The sequence below is a fragment of the Colius striatus genome, chromosome 4, assembly GCF_028858725.1.
Source record: "Colius striatus isolate bColStr4 chromosome 4, bColStr4.1.hap1, whole genome shotgun sequence".
Lineage (NCBI taxonomy): Eukaryota > Metazoa > Chordata > Aves > Coliiformes > Coliidae > Colius > Colius striatus.
Genome location: NC_084762.1, coordinates 47721065 through 47740449, shown reverse-complemented (window position 1 = coordinate 47740449; position 19385 = coordinate 47721065). Strand labels below are relative to the sequence as shown.

At 36.9% G+C, this 19385-nt stretch overlaps 1 protein-coding gene across 2 annotated transcripts in view; it reads left to right on the top strand.

Moving 5' to 3' along the window:
• Positions 1-19385, top strand: part of ESCO1 (establishment of sister chromatid cohesion N-acetyltransferase 1) — a 31479-nt gene that overhangs the window by 9187 nt on the left and 2907 nt on the right. The window contains exons 7-11 of one of the 2 annotated variants that reach the window (XM_061995724.1): positions 312-426; positions 9766-9897; positions 16862-16951; positions 17358-17501; positions 18390-18577. In XM_061995724.1, the coding sequence (XP_061851708.1) occupies positions 312-426; positions 9766-9897; positions 16862-16951; positions 17358-17501; positions 18390-18577 (669 nt within the window). Of the gene's footprint in view, positions 1-311; positions 427-9765; positions 9898-16147; positions 16271-16861; positions 16952-17357; positions 17502-18389; positions 18578-19385 lie in introns of those variants that run through there. The other variant, XM_061995725.1, reaches the window with a different exon arrangement.

Sequence of the window (19385 nt, the reverse complement as noted above, 5' to 3'; positions counted from 1 at the left end):
TGAAAATGTCACAATTAAATGCTTATAGTAATGATTGTGACTAACTTACCCCACCTGATTATAAATGCCTTTTTTAAAAAAGGAAATTTTAAAAAAATCTTGAAATCAGACTAATGTTTATTGGTTAATCCTTTTGTTTCCTGATTTTTCCATTTGAATTACAAATTAAAATATGTAGGGCTGTGGTTTGGTTAAAAACTTGGATTTGCATCTTGTCAAAATTTAGTTACTCAAAACCATTAAGATTAGTGTATGTAGGATGACATGTATAAGCAATCCTTTTTTAACATGAAATATATTTGTATTTCTAGGGTTCCATCATCAAATCCTTCATTAGCATCAAAATGCAGTAACTTCCTAACATCTGAGGAACATATTCAGAAGCTAAAAGAGGCAGGAAAAGATGGTGATAAGCAGCTGATCATAGTAAGTAATACCCTTTTAGTAAGGCTTATAGCTTCTCAAAGAAATTACTTTTTGGATTTGCAGTGCTGTGTTTTATGAAATTGTGTAAAAATAATTACTTCTACACACTACTGTTACCATTGTAAATGTTTCAAAGTAGAACCTGTACTAGATTACCATTCAAAGTTAATGGAAAAATGGTGGCAGACTAACAGCATTTAAAGCTGATTTTTCTTAAAAGAAGTTTCTGCATTTTTTTTTTAAATCAAATGACCGTACAGTAAAAATAGACAAGTTTTAGGGAGAAAAAAAAAATCTCAATTTCTTATAGCTTTAGAATTACAGAGGGAGACGTGTCTGGCAGATTGTGTTCAAAATTAATATCAACAGTTTTATTCCTGTGTTATTCAAATATCTGTTGTTCTGAGACGACTGAAAGATTTTCCTGTGGATGCGCTCATTTTCACCACAATATTTAAACAGCAATACTAGTTTGATGATTTGTTCTTACCTTTTTTTGCTGTTAGCTACCAAATACAAATTTCTCTCTTAAAACAAGAAATTGCAAAATGAGGAAGGAGTGACACGGTCATTTTTCTGTCTTGTAGAATCACACAACCTGATGGTGAAAAAAATTCAAGTTTTTGATTGTGTTTTGTTGTATGTTTTTGATAATCCTTGCAAAATGAAAGGCTGATACTGGGAAGCTACAGGGGGAGAGGAATCCAGGCCATTAAGAAGGAGGACTGTGTATAAGCTTCTTATGAAATTACCTCTTTCATATATATAACTGGTGGTCTTGCTAAATTGCATTTTTTTAATGTAATGTGTGGAGTGTGCACATGGAAATATTGACTAAAACAGAACCAGGTGAATTCTGAACACACCATAGTATGCATACTGAAAATATTTTAAAATCAGAGCTGCTGAGAGCTAAATTGATAAACATATCGTTGATTTGCCTAAAGTGATACAGATCTAGGCACTTGAATGCCCACCCACAGGATCATAAATGAACTGTATCCAATATTTAAGTATTTTAGCTGTTGTCTCTTTGAAACTCATTTTACCGACAGAGTTAAAATGGTTGATTAAATATCTTAACTATATTAAAAGGGCTATAAGGATATTCCTTTTCATTTCAATAGAGCCAACTTAATTTTTGCTCATACAGTAATAGAACTTGACTGGGGAGCTGCTAGGGTCATTGACAAAAACGTGTAACTTTCCGCTTAGCTACTGAAGGGAAGTTGTGTAGTTCTCCACAGTATTCAAACAAAGAAGTTTTTTGCAACTTCTTGACTATGCTGGTGGTATTCTTTTTCTTCAGCCCAAATTAGAGAGTAGTATTTTGTCCTAGGTATTCATCAGTAAAAGTTTTAAGTTCTTTACCTAGAAAAATTTTAGAATCTAAAGAATGAGTCATTAGTGAAGAACACTAGGGAAAATTTGACTTAGTGTCTTGTTTCCTGTGTTTATTTCTGGAAAACACAAGTGAGCACTGTATTTAATTTTTAAATGTGAAAGTAACAGCTTCATAATATTGAATATATTTCATCACTTTATACATTCACTTTGACTTCAGAGTAGGCTTTTTATTGTGTTGAAACAGCATTTTGATAATGCCTGTAGTTCCCTTTAGCAAGAAAGTATTAGGTAAGATATTGTTCTGTTATTCTTTTACCTGGTGGAGAACTGCATTTAGCATTGTCAAAAGGTATAGAGGGACCTAAATATTTGTTAAGCCGTTTTGTAAAATACTGTACCTGGCATTAGTTACTGTGGAGACGAGACATAGTTATGTCTGGAAGAGTCTATGCTAGCATCTGAAGGGGAAAAATCAGTGAACTGACTTCTAAAGTACCATTTGCTGTACAAATACTCAAAAGATTTGGAATTAAATGCATGTAATAAAATAAGGTGTATTTTTTAATTAATAGTTTTGTTTGTATAACTGTGGAGAATTTCTTAAATGTGGATTCTGTATGACTAGGTGGTTTTGGTTTTAAATAGGAAAAATTTTCAAAGGTGTTTGTGCACTTAGGTAACAAACCTCTGAGAATAGAGATTAATTTGATTAAAAAGCTTCTCAAGTTGAAATTTCTGCTATACAGAGAGCAGTCTTACTACAATGAAATAACTTAAATTAGCGTTTATAATGTCTATAAAAATAATTATAGTTAATAGCTAGAAATAATTTTTATTTTAAGTTTCTATCACATTGTATTAAGAGAAGCAGTTTCATTATCCTTTACCTTGAGCAAAGGTGGAAAGTCAAGGTTTTATTAGCAAGGAGCATTTAACCTGCACTTTTTTATGCTAAAAAAAAAAAAAGAAAAGCCTGACAGGTGTGATTTTTGGGCTCTATACCTTGAGATCTGATTCTTTTGGAGATCTGTAAAGCTGTTCCATCGTAACATATGTTTAGAATCCTTTCTTTCTTTTTGTAACCAAAGTAGAAAAAACAGTTAGGCTCAGTTTGACTCAACATGTGATATACTGTGCTTGTTTTGCTGTTGAATTTTCCTAGTCTTTTGTATTTAATTTTTATGTCTGCCCTTTTAGTTGTCTATACAGTATCTGAGGCTTAGAGTCTGAGATGTTACAATATCATCTGTATATTCTTTTTCATTTCCAAAGCTGTATTTAGAGAGGAGATGTTATGGTAAAATCAGTCTTTGGTTTCCACAAAATACTTTATTTTTCTTATCTTTAATTCTTAAGGATGTATTTTACCATCCTCCTTCTCCTATAACCTTCCTGTCATGAGTAGATACACTTTCTGTTTTTCTTAAGTAATATAATCTTTAACAAGCTTCAAGGCTAATTGCCTATAATGGAACTAAAATAATACAACTTCCATTTGTAGAAGAATATTTAATAGCTGTACTTGTACCATTCTCTTTCTTGGTACACATCATCTAGTTGTCTGAGCAGCTTTTAAACGTAAAATTGTTGGCATTTGTTAAGGTACAACTAAGACAAAAGATAAGTTGTTTCTGGTTTTTTTGTATGTGCTTGCTGTCACATTCCCAAAAAGCAAGTCTCTTCAGAGCACAGAACTTCAGCTGAAAACACCTGAAAGTCTAATGCCACTACAAAGTTTTTAAAACAAACAGTTACAGGAAGCAATGGTATTTGAAGTGATATACAAAGGTTTGGGTTCAGACCAAGGAGAGTATGATGTCTTTCTGGAGGAAAGAAATGAAAATTGAAGCAAAAAAGTTTTCTTCCAATTTCATGACTTGATGTTTAAGGAAATAGTCTGTTCTTAATATTTGTGAACTATACCCTCTTGCACTTTGTTTAAATGTTCAGTTGATAGGTTGACGGGTCACTTGGAACTCCATATTGGAATTTTTATAGAATAATGCATTTAAGTTGTCCTTTGCTTTACAAGTACTTGAATCTGATGTGCAAATATGAGGCCTTGAATATGAAATCATCTGCTCCTTGAACTTCTGAAATGGAAAGAAATAAAAATGTGCAAAGCATATGTTTTCAGTTTTCATAAAATGAGATTATGCTTTACATCCAAGACAAGGAAAGTCATTGATTTGCTTCTTGTAAAAATTCTGCTTGCCTGCCAGATCTAGGACAGAATTTTTACTTTAAGAATAGGAATTGATAAAACCTACACTACAATGAATATTCTAAATAATGACCTATGAGATACAGGGGCACTTCCTTCCTTCTTTTTATGCTACTAGGGAGACCTGTTCCTTCGAAAACCGAGCTAGTTTTTTGAAAGTGATACTCATCAATTTTAGGAAAGAACTTGTAAAATGAATGAACATCAGAAACAAATTGCTGAAGCAATACAAAGATAGTAGAGAGTTGCAGAGACTTTTCTTCCTTTCTAGAGACCTGGATGCAAACAAACATGATTAAATGTAGATGATCTTTATAAGTATCAGCAGATGCATGAATCTGGATTGCTTGATGGAAGATGCTTTTGATTCTGACATTTGAATTGATGCTCTATGTGGAAGTGATGCACAGGCTAATTCAGTTTATGTATTTGTATATAATATATGAATTTTTCTTTACAAATATTTTGGTTTAACTTGAACACAATTGCCTATTTGACTGAAATATGGAATATATGAAAGAAATGTTTTTATTTAGGATGAAAACACAATCCTTGGTGGAAATAAGAAGTGAAAAAGTGATTTCTGATGAGCCTGAGGAAAGCTGCTTAGCCATCATAGAAAGTTGCTGTTTTCTCCCTTAAATTGGTATAATCCCATTGGCAAATTCTTAGAAGAATTGAAAAATTGCTTTTGGGCAGTCTTTTGTCTAAATTACAAACTACTGTCTGCATTAGTTAAGTATTGCGATTTCTTCCCTGTAATCCAAGGGAAAATAAGGCAGTGGTTTACTGCATAAGTGTCTGGGGAGGGAATTTGGTAGTTGAGAGCAGTCACTCTTCCTTTGTTCTCATACAAATCTTACCCTTTGGGATAGCTCTGCTCTTAGGCGGTAGTGACCATCCTTTCTTTTTATCACTCCTTCTTTGTACTTCACTGCACCAACCCCGCTTTGTCCGGCATGTTCAGGTGGGTTGTTTGGTGTATTTTGTCCCGAAGGTGAGAATGTTTTGTTAGCTGGGGACCTGATAGAGGAATTGAGGCAACAGGTCTACTAACATTGTGTTGTGGGTAAACCCTGTCAGGCAGCTAAGCATAGTGCAGCTGTTCACTCACTTCCTCCCAAGTAGAATGGAGGAGAAAACTTATGGTTTGAAGTAAAGACAGTTTAATAGAGCAAAATCTATACACACATGCAAAGCAAAACAAGGAGGAATGCATTTACACAAGGAGATGTTCAGCCATCTTCAGGAAAGTAAGACTCTGTTGTGTCTAAAAGTTGGGAAGACAAATGCTGTAACACCAAATGTCCTCTTCTTCCTCCCTCTTTCCCCCAGCTTTTATTGTTCAGCATGATGCCATACAGTATGGGGTACTTCTCAGTTGGGATCAACTGTCCCACCTGTCCCTACTTCCTAACTTCTTGTGCAACCCCACTGGCAGGGCAGGGTGAGAAACAGAAAAGGCTTTGATGCTGTGTAAGCACTGTGCAGCAGTAACGAAAACGTCCCTGTGTTATCAATGCTGTTTTGGTCACAAATCTAAAACATGGCACCATGGCAGCTGCTGTGAAGAAAATGAATGTCATCCGAGCCAAAAGCAGTACACGTTGGAACACTGTAATATTCTTGAGTAATGTTTTTGTATGGGTTGAGAATGGATTAATTATCCATTGTAAATATTGTGTAGATTTGTGTTTTAACTTTGTGGTTTTGTTTCGTATTGCTTTAGCTAATGATCAGTGAGAATATAATTTTATAGTGGATAATGACCCTCCATTTCCCGTTTTCAAATATGTTAAAAAAAATGAGATACCTCACAGTTCTGAAAATTTCAAGCTGATTTATGTCCTTTGACTAAAACAGCTTTTCAGAAAGATGGCTATTAGTGACAGAGTGTTTTCCTACTTTTTTTTTTTCTACAGAATTCATTTTAAAGTGTAACTTGTTTCCGAGTTGGATCATGTCTTCTGATCCTTCTGGTCAACAAAGGCATCTACCCATCAGCTTCGGTCTTAAATGCATCTTCCGTTGAAATAGCATTCTTTGACCTTTTCATTTTCTGTAGAGAGCCCAAAAATCTTTGTGTTCTTGCTCCTCTTGTATTCCCCTTCCAGCCTGCCTGTTACTGTGGCTGAGTTTGATTCTTTGTTCTGTGAAAAGACTAAAGAATAATCCTCGTCTAAGTAACACTAGGTAATCAAGAAGGAGGTGACCTAATCTGTGCCTGAAGAGAGAGAAAAGAGAAAAAAAAGGGCCCCTTTTCATCTCCTACAGAGGCACCAAATGCCTTTTTTGCTTGCAGGGCTCCTTATTCCACATATGGAGGATCAGCAGACATGCACCTTCTCAAAGAAGATATTGGTAAGACTTTTCTTTCTGTCTAACACAGAATTAAGAAATCCTTCTGGAGATTAAGACAACGTTGTCACAATGTTCAATTCCAGTTTGTCTTGAAACAGTGGATCTCATATATCCTGTGCTTAAATTCATGAGGATTGCCTGAGATGTTGGGAATGCTTAATTACCATCTACACATGCAGAATTTGCTTAGGAAATAAAAGTATCTTTATTCTTTATTACTACTGTTCAGAAAATTTAGCTTTAAATAGAATAACACACTTTTTCTGCCTCCAACCCCATTCTCTTAAGTTCTGAGAGTCAAGCCTCTTGCATCGTTTTCTAGTTACGGCAAGACTACAGTTTATACTCCAGTACTCGGTATCTGATGTTTACTGAGACAAATTTTTACCCCCACTCCCTGCAAAAATCCCACATCTAAGATTTTATTTCTTGGATGGTTTGTGGCTTTTTTTGTGTTTGGCTTTGTTTTTTTGTGGGTGGGGATTTTTATTGTTGTTATCTCTCCATTAGGAAGGACTGTCAGCCTTAATTGACAATAGTGCAATGTTATTGCTTGGGAGCAATTTTCCTCTCTTGATGCATGTCCTTTCCACTTTCACTTATACAATATTAGGTTAAAAATAGTCAGATTTTGTAGATATTTTGTTGAAGTACTTGACTATATTCTTCATAATTTATGGCTTTATTTTTAATGTCCTGGTGTTTTGTTGTAGCGTGCATTAGATTTACAAAGCTGCTTTTTTTCCCCCCTTTATTTTTGTCTGAATTATATTCTGTGGTGTGGCTTTGGAGTAATATTTCAGTTACACAAAAATTCTGCCTTTTAATTGCCTTCAGGATACTACAAAGTACTTACTAAAAGTATAGTCAGCATTTCTTAGGCCTACAGAGTTAAAAAAACCTGCTTTATCTACTACAATGTCTTGTTTTCTGATAGTTTACATAAAAGGTTTTTAATATTAACCTGTATGTGGCCCAGTGATACACCTGAATGCATTTAAAAATTGTAGTATCAGTTAAATCCTTAATTAAAAAAAACCAAAACAAAACAAAACAAAAAAAGAAGCATTCCAACCCCCCAACCCCACTGATAGCAGCAACATCCGAGAAAGTCAGGCTGTAATATACAATATGACAGTACTGTTCCTGGGAAATAATCTCTTCCTGGAGACTTCCAAAACAGCATATGTATTTACAAGGCAAGATGGGATGACCTAATGGGCCTGACATCTTTGAGGTTATTCTTGCCCCAAATTTTTTTATGACTTCCTACGTAGGGTTTTTTTTTTTCACATGAGATTTTTGGAAGTAAATTCATTGACACTTTAGTTAAAATAGCTTTAGCTTCTTGATCTTCTGAACTGCGACATATTTTAAGAGTTGCTTCATGTAGCTGATTTCCTAATTTACATGTCTTATTTTTTGAAAGTATATTCCAAGCATCAAAGTAGACTTCCTTTTCACGTATCCTACCCTAGAGATAGGGCATATGTTCCCCATCTTCAAGACAGGAATTCTTAAGTTCAGTTCAATTGGTTCATCTAAAGAGAATCGCCATACACCATCCTTCTTGCTGAACTGCCTTTTTCCATCTTTCATGTGTAAACCCTTGAAATGCAGTATATTTCATTGGCCAGAGGGGTACTTTGTTTTGAACTATGTTGCTACTTTAGAGGAACTCTACAGGTAAAATAAGTTAGAAGCCTCATCCTACTCAGACTTTACAGATCCATCTTCAGGGTTCTTCTTTCCTTTTCCTTCCAAAAGTTACTACACTCCTGCTGCTCCTTCTGTATACAATAGGAATGTATAAGTTGACATGACGTTAAAGCAATGACTTCTCAGATTCTGCTTCTTTCTTTTGGCTGAGTTCCATATGCGTGCTCTTAAAGAGAAGCTCCCATCTGAGTTGGCCTGGCCAGTTGTACCTTTAGTCTCATCCTAGAAAAAAACGCATCTACATTTTAGATTTCACTAATGACTGCTTGAAATCAGATGCTTTTGTGTGTAAAACCAAACTGTCATCAGAGTAGGAAGTGTTCTGTAAACACTTTTGCTGTGTTGCAGAATGCTTTTTCTGTAAAGTAGGCTTTTTTACTATGAATATTTTCAACTCGTAGAAAACAAAATTAAATTCAGGTGATCTGTTTTCTTGCAAGTTGTGCACTTTCCATTTGTGTGCATAGATCAATTTACTTTTAAAAGACACCCTCAAGACTTCTTTTGCTTGTATAGTAGCCTAACTTAGAGTTTAAAATAACTTCTTGCTTTTTTATTACTTGTAAAATATGTTAAAATAGATTAAAAGTGACATTTACTGCCACTTGCATAAACTCAATTTCCAAATGTAGTTGAAGGGAAAAAAAAGTATGTGAGCATTAGGCTATAAGTTAAAACAGACTTTTTTGGGTAGAGACTTCAATCTAACTGATATTCTTTTGCTCTTTGCTAAAGACACCCCCTTGCACCTGACACTTCACTCTTCATTGAATGCTGACTCCTTAATCTGAGCATACTTCCAAATTAATAAAACTCCTTTAATAAATAAACAGCAAAGGAATAGGTGCTGAGTAGGGCCCTTAATTTAGTAATTGGTGTTTATAGAGTATGAGGATAACCCAGAGGATCAAGAGTAAAATGCTATGATCTTCCGTTTATATTCTAGCTGCTAACCAGTGTCTGAAAAATAGAAGTGAATGAACCCTGTGCAATTAAGCACGTCAAACGTCACTGTTAGTTGCTTCCAATTAAGGTTTAAGTCTTGGGAGTATATTAAATGAGACTCAATGAAGAGTTGGATAAAAAGCCATAATGCTTGATTGCTCTGAAATACTGGGGTTTTTTTTGTAAAAACCGAAAAGGTAGCGATCAGGTGTGGCAGATCTGTTGCTGATCTCAATATTTTGGGGTTTATAATATTTTTCAGACATTCAGGAAAATATCTCTCGTTTGACCTACCTGAAAGCAACTCACAACCAAGGGACAGGCAGCAGCACTGTAGGGAAAAGTAAATAATGTGAGACTGGATGTGCGAATTTTCTTTGTGGCAGATGATTACGTTTACGGCAAGTAGAGTAATGAAAGAAGAATTCTCAGTATTTCATAAAGTGAAAGAGAAGTCATTTGTTCAAAGCCAATGGGAGTGGAACTGTTTTTACTTTCAGGTGATGTTCACTCTGTGATTGATGCCAGTGTCTTTTGAGGCTGCGTGGGTTTTTGAGACATGGAATTCTAAATTATGTACTTGTTCTTTCTCCTATTTCACTCCATTTTAGCCTTTGAGTTTCCAGAAGATAAGTTATAAAAGGCATGTCTGATGAGATTAAAGTTCTGTTGAACTGTATTTACTGTGCTTGCAATTGACAAATACCTTTTTTCTTTCTTTCTTTCTTTTTTTTTTTAAATAGGATGCAGGGCAGAAGAGATTCGGTGCTATTTCCTGTAACATTTGTGGAATGCTTTACACTGCGTCAAATCCAGAGGATGAAACCCAACATCTGCTATTTCATAACCAGTTCATAAGTGCTGTAAAATATGTGGTAAGAAAACTTATCTTTTTAAAGACATAAGCATTGTCGTTTATTTGCTGTGTGCTAGTTACAATTCATATTACTTTAAGTTGTGTTTTAATACGTTAGTATTGCAGTAGGCCGCAAATAATCCGCTTTGGGAAACCAACATTAAGAGCCATGGTAGACAGGTTGTATGCAATGTATAAAAATATTTAATAGGATAGTGGTGTTTCACTGCCATTGTATTTTTTCTGTTACAATTCCCTGATCTTGAGGGAAGTGAGGGTGGTAACAGGAAACCAAAGGAATGTCACTACTCTGAAAGTGCTAAATACAGGTTTTGGTACAACTGATGTTTGCAATGGTTGGCTTCATAGTCAGATAAAGAGCTGATTGTACTGTTTTTGTAATTGTGTAATCTTAGATGACTTCTAAATTACTTTTTCTTAATTATATGTAATTTGAAGGGAGACTGACTAGGAATCCAGCTGATACAACTTCATAGTGTATTGAAACTTGACTGAATTTGTAGTGTGATTGTCCACAAGTCCAAAATATTATTTCATAAGTTCCTTATATGCGCTGTATCTGAGTGCTATCTCTCTTATTAAAGCTCAGATTTGAAAAATTTTGTACAATTTGAAGTGTATTGTAAAATCAGCTATTTACACTAGCTGATATTACAAGACTCATAGGAAATACCTGTTCACATGTCTGAAATCCAGAATAGAATCCACAAAGTCTATTTTCTTTATCACACATGTTACCTTCAGTACTCTACACTCGAGTAGATAAGACCTCCAGGATAACTGAACTGAGGCCACCAATTCATTTCATGTAGGTACCAAAAGGCTGTTGGGCTACTCTTCAATCTCAAGCTCAATTTTACCCCACTGTTTACGAATACAAGATACATCTTCATGGCTAAAGTGTTTGAAGCTATGTGTTAGATAGTTCTGGTATTTGTTCTGCTGGCTGGTTTTACTGAATAAATCACATACCTTGAGAGACCTCTTCTGATACGTTAGCTACATTGTAACGTGAGACTGGGCAGAAAGTGTGATGGAACACAGTAGAAACATAGAATGGTAGGGGCTGGAAGGGACCTTTAGAGATCATCTTGTCCAACCCCCCTGTAGAAGCAGGTTCACCTAAATCAGGTCGCATCTAATGACAGCAGTTAATGCATTTCCCCATTTTATTCCTATTTGTCCTCTCTGCCCCTGCTCCCCAAGTACTTTCAGATGTTGAATGTTACCAAAGATGTAACCATAATTTACAGAAGATGGTGTTAGTTCTTTTGGATAGAAGCTGGCAAATGAGTTCTGTAGTTCCTTAAAGCTTCTATGTTCACATAGGTGGGAAGCTGCACTGAAGTTTGAGTTTTTCGGAAGCTGAAAGAGATTAAATTTCTCACTTGTTATGTATGTCTAGAGTAACAACATGATTAACATAAAAGTGAAAGAGCAGACTGCCTTAAAGCAGCCATAAAAAGCTATGTGTAAAGTGAAGCATGCTTTTAATTTGAGAAAAACTTTACCTATGGGATGGATGTGTGGTTCAATTTCATAAAATCCTTTAGCAATCCAGTGTCAATTGTGTATCCTCTCTATGATACCACTTCATATCAAGTTAGTGTTTCTGCAATATTTTTAAGAGCAAGGTATTACTTTTCATAGAACCATGGAATGTTAGGAGTTGGAAGGGACCTTTAGAGATCATCTAGTCCAACTCCCCTTGCAGGTCCACCTAGATCAGGTCACACAGAAACATGTCCAGGCAGGTCTTGAAGACCTCCAAGGAAGGAGACTCCACAACCCCTCTGGGCAGCCTGTGTCACTGCTCCGTCACCCTCACAGTAAAATAGTTTTTTCTGATGTTTAAACGGAACTTTTTGTGTTCCAGCTTCATCCCATTATCCCTTGTCCTATTGCTAGCTACTATAGAAAAAATGGATGTCCCAACCTTCTGACACCCATTATTTAGATATTTATAAATATTAATGAGATCCCTATGAGGAAAGCCTGCGGGAACTGGGATTGTTTAGTCTAGAGGAGACTGAGGAGGGAAGATGCTCTAGTCCCCTGATCATCTTGGTGGCCCTGTGCTGGACTATCTCCAGAATTTCTCTGTCCCTCTTGAGCTGGGAAGCCCAGAACTGGACACAGGACTCCAGATGAGGCCTCACCAGGGCAGAGTAGAGGGCAAGCAGAACCTCCCTTGACCTGCTGGCCACACTCTTCTAGATGCATCCCAGGATGCCATTGGCCTTCTTGGCCACGAGGGCACATTGCTGGCTCATGGTTAGTTTATTATCAACCAGGACTCTCAGGTCTCTCTCTGCAGAGCTGCTCTCCAGCAGGTCAATCCCCAGTCTGTACTGGTGCATGGTGTTGTTCCTCCCCAGGTGCAGCACTCTGCACTTGTCCCTATTGAACCTCATGAGGTTCCTTTCTGCCCAACTCTCAGTTTTTAATGATGTTTTCAGCACAGCCAAAAGTTGAAGGTAGGAAATGCCTGTGGATTCAGGTTTCTGATGTGAATGCAGTTAATGTGTTTGTATTTCAAGCTCATCCTCTTAGTTACGAATATCATGGGCTGAAGAAAGTGGAAGCAGCTGTTAATTGAGCTAATGTCTAATCTGATAAATTTTAAATAGCTATTCTGCTGTAACTGCACCCAAGCCATCTGTGAGGTTCCTAAGATTTTCAGCAACATTTGACTCCTTGGCACCTAAGTTTAATAGAATATAAGGGATGATGAACTTCATGTCATCTTAGAAAGATTTCTTGCTTGCCTTGATTTGCATTAATTCGAGAAGTGATTCATCTGTACCACATCATAATACTTCAAGTACATTTCTTACTACTAGCTGTCTTCTGAGAGAATCTTGGTTTTAACAGAGGGTGGCATGTAGTAGTTACATTGAGGATTTTGGTGTGTTTTACAGTCAAAAACCTTGTTCTCCATATTACATTTGTAGGAAACGGGCAGAATATCTTCCTCATACTGTCAGGAAGAAGGCAGTAGACCCATTTCTCTGCTACAAAATACTAAGGATAAAATTGCACAAAATTTCATACTGAACTTGATTATTAGGGGACAATTTCATAAATGCTTTTCATAGTGAGGACCAAGAATTATCCAGTGTTAAGCACGTTTTCCTCACTGCCTCAGGAGTTTTGTGGGAAAACAGTATAAGAAAAAAACACCACTGATTTTCACGTGTTTATTCATTTGAGAAATAGGGAGTACAGACAAGCCAGAACTGACATATACAGAAAGCTACCAGGTTTATCGTCCCTTCTTACTGTTACATCAGAACTTTTAAAAATTGAGGAAGTGTGTGGGAAACAGTGTATTGTGTCTTCCAGCTTATGCTTTGAAAGACAAATGTACACCAGAGATTATTTTAAGCTATGAGGAGAACATAGTTCGTGTGAAATTGAGGGCTGAACCTTTCAGTTACCATGCTATTAATGTTGGAGCTATCTTTACAACTGTATACTGCATCATTCATTATATAGAATCATAGAATGATAGAGTTTGGAAGGGACCTTTAGAGATCATCTAGTCCAACCCCCCTTGCTAAAGCGGGTCCACCTAGGTCAAGTCACGCAGGAATGCATCCAGGTTTTTGGAAACCTTCAGAGGAGACTCTACAACCTCCCTGGGCAACCTGTGCCAGGGCTCCCTCACCCTCACAGTGAAATAGTTTTTCCTTATGTTTCAGTGGAACTTTTTGTGTTCCAGCTTCTTCCCATTACCCCTTGTCCTGTCACTAGATACAACAGAATAAAAAGTGATGACCCAGCCTCCTGACATCAACCATTTAGATATTTGTAATATACAAATATATGTATATATGTTTGATATACAAACATAATATCTAGTGAAAACAATGCATTACACAATGTAGTGCTAGTTACTGTCCATACTATTTCATGATGTGGTAGAAATTGGACTAGATGATCTCTAAAGATACCTTCCAACCCCTGCCATTCTGTGATTCTGTGAAATTGCTTGTCTGCATTACCCTTCTTTGAATTATTTTTTCCATCTGTAATTCTATTGTTATTACAACTTAGTAGACAAGCAGAAGCAATCTTGAATCTTGTTTGAATTGGGAGGAAAAGTTAGAAGTAGATTAAAAATGAATTAACTGTGCATTGCAGAGTTGCCTTGTTGTTCTTCAGCGGTTACAGATACTTGTAGGATAAATAGCCATAAGGTGGAGGGGAGGAAGCTATTGCAACAGTTACAGTTGCCCCCAACACACTGCTGGTGCTCTGTACAGCACAAGTCCGCTCAGCTCTGCTGATTGGGGTATGTGTGCCTTGCCTACTACTAGCTATAGGTGATGTGTCATTGACCATGGGCTTCTAGTATCAGGGAGAAGTGGTGTAATCATGTGCTTTTACTCTAGGCTTTGTGGAACATGTGTTGTCTCCCAGTGGAGACAATAGCTTTACTTTTTAACTTCATCATAAGCAATGTATGCCAATGCTTGGGCATCTGATTCAACAGTAAATGAGTCCTAAAGCTCTAAAATAGTGTCAATTGAAAGGACAAGAAAAGCCATATTTCTAACATGGCAGTAGAATATTATGATGTATATTGCAGACATACTTTAGTTCTCAGTACTTGAAATACCTGGCAGACTGTTGTATTGTAATAGTGTTCAAAAAATGGGATTTTCTTTAAAAGAAAAAATGTCAGTACATGTGTTAAGGGAAATCATCTTCAGACTACGTGCAAGTTACTGGTGGTAGTAAAGCATATTTTGTGTATTGTAGATATCTAATAGGATCAGTTCCAACTGAAGCTATAGCACATTCTCTTTGGGAGCTTTAATGTTAGAATATGACAGAGACAGTGACCAGTCATGGGCACTACTTCCGTTTCTCTGTTTTAAAGGAAGCATAGTTCACTGAGACTGAGGAGTAAGGATACTAAAGATGCAGATACTTAAGTGAAATGTTAATTTTTCTTTTTCAAATTCTTAGAGCTTCATCAGTAACAAAGGAATATGACTTTAACACATCTTCACTAAAAATCTTGGATGAACTTAGGGTTTGCAGAAACTTTTTGGAAACATTCATCTAAAAGATGTGTTTATGAATAAATTCCAAAATATTTCCATTTAGAAACTCTCTCTCCTGTGAATATGATCAGTCTGATCATGTCAGAAAATGAACAGGTGGACAATAATGAAACTAAGTATTAGAGAGTCAGTTACCGCATTTCTACAGGATTATTTTTAGACTTCTGCTAATATGCTGTTGCTTAGAAGTACAGTAGGATGGTCAGAAATGTTGTCTTCCATTGGATTTCATTTTGTTGGAAGTATCTGGCTATAGCATTTATGGGATACGTTAACCTATATATTAGAGTTACATGTTCTGTATTAGGCCTGCAGCATTCTGGATGCTGTCATGGTAGGATTATCAAACACGTTGCATTTATTTGCTAAGTGGTAGTCACAGTTGGTTTAAATAGAAAACTTCTTCAGTGTGAACAGGTAGCCAAAAGGCAGCGAAAGACAAAAAATGGGGAGAAGGCAGTGTTTTGAGGTTGATCCTTGCTTGAATCTTTTGACACCTTTTCTAACAGTCTCAAAAAGCACTTCACACAAATTGCGCTTTTCTGATGACTGGAACATTGTGACCCTGCTGTTTCCTGCCCTTTGTGTTCAGATCATAAGGTATCTAAGTTTAATTAGGATCTTCACTTGTGTTGGTGTTTAGTGCAACTACTACCAAGAGGAAAAGGAGGCTGGACTTTAAAATGGTGTCTGTGTTGCAACCATTGCCATGCTGGATGCTAAGCTCATACTTAAATAGTTCCAGGGCTACCAGCAAGGAATAGATTTCTGGAGTGATTGTCATCATGTCTTGTTTTGGGGTAAGGGAGTAAAATTGGTATGATTAAAATGAGATACAGGTCAAGTGTTAAAACACTTCAGTTTGACTCTCTTTTGTGGTAGTATATATGGCATTCATTAAGTGCCAGTTTCCATTGTTTGGTCTGTAGTTGAACACCATTTTATGGGAAGGGACAGATTTCAATGAGAATTAGTCCATCAATACTGGTTCTTCAAAGACTTTTTTGTTTGAAGTTGCTTTGAATAAGACTTGTAGATCAGCCATTTTAGTGGCTGAAATTACTGCTGCATTCAGTATTTTTAGGTCCCATCAAAGCAACTTGAATTCTAATATCTACCAGTCCCATCTTACTAGATTTAAGTGGCTTTTTTGTTTTGTTTTTTTCCATGCAGGTACTGCTCATTATTCACCACGAGTGTGGATCTGAAGAAGAGTTAATTACCTCTATTTTTTTGAGTATGTTTATACTTCAGATACACACAACGTAGCCTCCTTTCCAATTAGATTCTTAGAAGGTAGTTATAAATTTTTTTCTAGTATCCTTCTTGTGGCTTTAACAGTAATGATCAGTAACAAAATTAACTATTCCTTACATTTTGGGCAACTGCATGCCAATCAGTTCACTTAGAACCTCCTGGAGGTCTTTCGCATGCCAAACTTTAAAACTGAGTGTGTATTTGTGGAGGTAACTATGTTAAAAAGAAACCTTTTGATAAAACTCAGGTGTTTTCCCATTCACTGGACTTTGGAAATAAGTGTAACATAGGTTTGGAAATCAGTTATGTGAGCCGAGTTTGCTGCTTCTACTTTAAAATCCAGTTTGCGCTGCAGTCCTGGGGGAAAAAAAAATCTAGTTGGGAAATTCTAAGACACTTTCACAAATTGTTTCTAGATACAGTTAGGTCATTGTAAAGACTGATGTATAAATGAGATAATAGTCTATCTGTTGTGCTCATTTAAAAAAGCTAGCTGAAGTTCTCGAGCAAAGCAACCGCTAAATAGCGTGAAGAATCTGTGTAAATTCGGTGCCTAGAACAATAATGTGCAATTTCTGTTTGCAAAAGTACAACTTGTGTGTGGTTTAGGTAAATGTTTGTTTTATTTAGGGTTGGAAAAAGGAGAGAATTTTGGCTGAATATCCGGATGGAAAGATAATAATGGTTCTTCCTGATGATCCAAAGTATGCACTTAAAAAGGTATGGTAAAAAGAACTGAACTCGTGTATCTTACCTTCTTTGATGATGTCATGTGAATCACGAGAATGTTCATAGTAAAGTTTGTATAATTTTTTGACTAAGCAGTCAAAGTTGGACTCAAAACTGCAGGGTTATGTAGCTTTTTCCACAAATAAGTTGACATCTTACTCTTACCTGCTGCCCCTCTCCCCACAGGAGTGAAGGTCAGGGGTGGGAACAGCATCAGCCAACTGACTTTTTTTTAATATTTTTTTTTTCAATATACTTACAGAACGACTGTCAGATACGGAATATAAACTTCCTACTATATTTAAACAAACTGAAATGTAGTAGTGCATTTTTGCAAATCTCTATATGTTTATATTTACTTGTATTTCTTATACAGCATTTGAACTTATTTTAACAGGTTGAAGAAATTAGAGAAATGGTAGACAATGACTTGGGATTTCAGCAAGCTCCGCTCATGTGTTACTCTAGAACTAAAACTCTCCTTTTTATTTCTAATGACAAGAAAGTTATCGGCTGTTTAATTGCAGAACATATCCAGTGGGTAAGTGATTTAATTGGAGGAAAGCAATCTGTGTCAGTGCTTAGTGGCTCTTTTTTTCAGACATTCTGAAACTAGAGCATTACTTTGGAGTTGTAAGTCTGGCCATTTAGCCGAAAAGTATTCTGCCTGTGCCTTTTCCACAGAGGACGTTACTTCTGGTGGCAAACCATTCTGAAATGTAGTTACTCACTGAGAGACACATATGGTGTCATACTTGGCTCAGACCTATTCGTCTAAGAACTTGTGACAGCCAAAGGGTGGAATTTGATTTCCTTTGCTATTCTTACAGCAGCACTGGCTCTCCTATTGCTTGTTGACAAGCAGTTTCAACTCCCTGCCTGGCAGAAGTCCAACATGGATGAAAAAATGGGCGCTCTGTAGGATTGAGTTGAATCACTGTGGAGTTGTATGACTCCGCAGTGAACAGGAGCAGAGGACAGAGTTGTGCAGCAGAAAGAAAGACAAGAAGTGATGCTGCCAGTTGCAGTACTAAAAACTGATGTCAGAATTTTGTCACGTGTTCTGTCTGTTCCCTTGTAAACTGTGGTGTTTTCCACCGTCCCTTGAGCTTGACAGATGAGAAGCAAAACCATGTTAGTCCAAGTGAGAGAAATTGGTGCAAACGCTTTAATACAGGTGGTAATAAGAATTGGATTATTTGTTACTGTTAAGCCAGATAAGCTTTAGAGGGTTTTTTGGTTTAATCTTCTACCATCTGTTCCAATTTTGAAACTGTTAAGAGAAATTAGATGAGACACATGCAGTCTTTTTGGTAAGGCATTTTAGCAAGTAAGGATGGTTAACTGAAATAAATTACATGGGAATTATCTTGTTCAGTCCTTAGTGATGCTTTTATGAAGTGACAAATGTGTTTTACATCACTTGCAGGGCTACAGAGTTATAGAAGAGAAAGTTCCAGAAATCAGTTCAGAAAATGAAAAAGTCATCTTTGAGAGACAGAAGGCGTGGTGCTGCTCAACTTCTCCAGAGCCTGCCATTTGTGGGATTAGTCGGATATGGGTGTTCAGCATGATGCGGCGAAAGAAAATCGCTTCGCGGATGATCGAGTGTCTTAGGTAATGTAAAAGAGTTCCTCAGTTACATGTGTTTTAGATAGAACTGGGCCCAAGACGTTTATTGCTTTGTGTGTCTCAAGCTTTTATTTTAAGCTGATGGTGATACTGGGGATGTAGATTTGAGCACAGCTGACATTTCCAGTATTAGGTGGAGTTAAGTAACTAAGATCAGTATTTGTCACTAGCTGGCCTTGAAGTGTATCTGCTGAGGGCAGCTGCAATGAGCTGCCCTAGCAGATGGCCGGTGAGTTTGGGCAGATTCCTCTCAGGGTAGTTTCAAGTGAAAGAAATGAGACTGTCCTTGGTCAAAGCATGAGATAACCCAAGTGTTATGCATTGGGACTTAACCTTATGTTTCTTTGGAACCTCTTGTGTTCCAGCTTGTATCCGTTGCCCCTTGTCTTATCATTGGACATCACTGAGAAGAGCCTGGCTCCATCCTCCTGACATTCACCCTTTACATATTTGTAAACATTAATGAGATCACCCCTCAGTCTCCTCCAAGCTAAAGAGCCCCAGCTCCCTCAGCCTTTCATCATAAGGCACATGCTCCACTCCCTTTGTCATCTTTTTGGCCCTGCACTGAACTCTCTCCAGTAGTTCCCTGTCCTTCTTGAACTGAGGGGCCCAGAACTGGACACAATATTCCAGATGCGGTCTCACGAGGGCAGAGTAGAGAGGGAGGAGAACCTCTCTCAACCTGCTAACCTCTCCCCTTCTACTACACCCCAGGCCTTCTTGAGTCAGGTGGCTTCCAGCTGGTTTTTGGTTCGGATTTTTTTACTTTGCCTCAGGATCACTGAGCCTT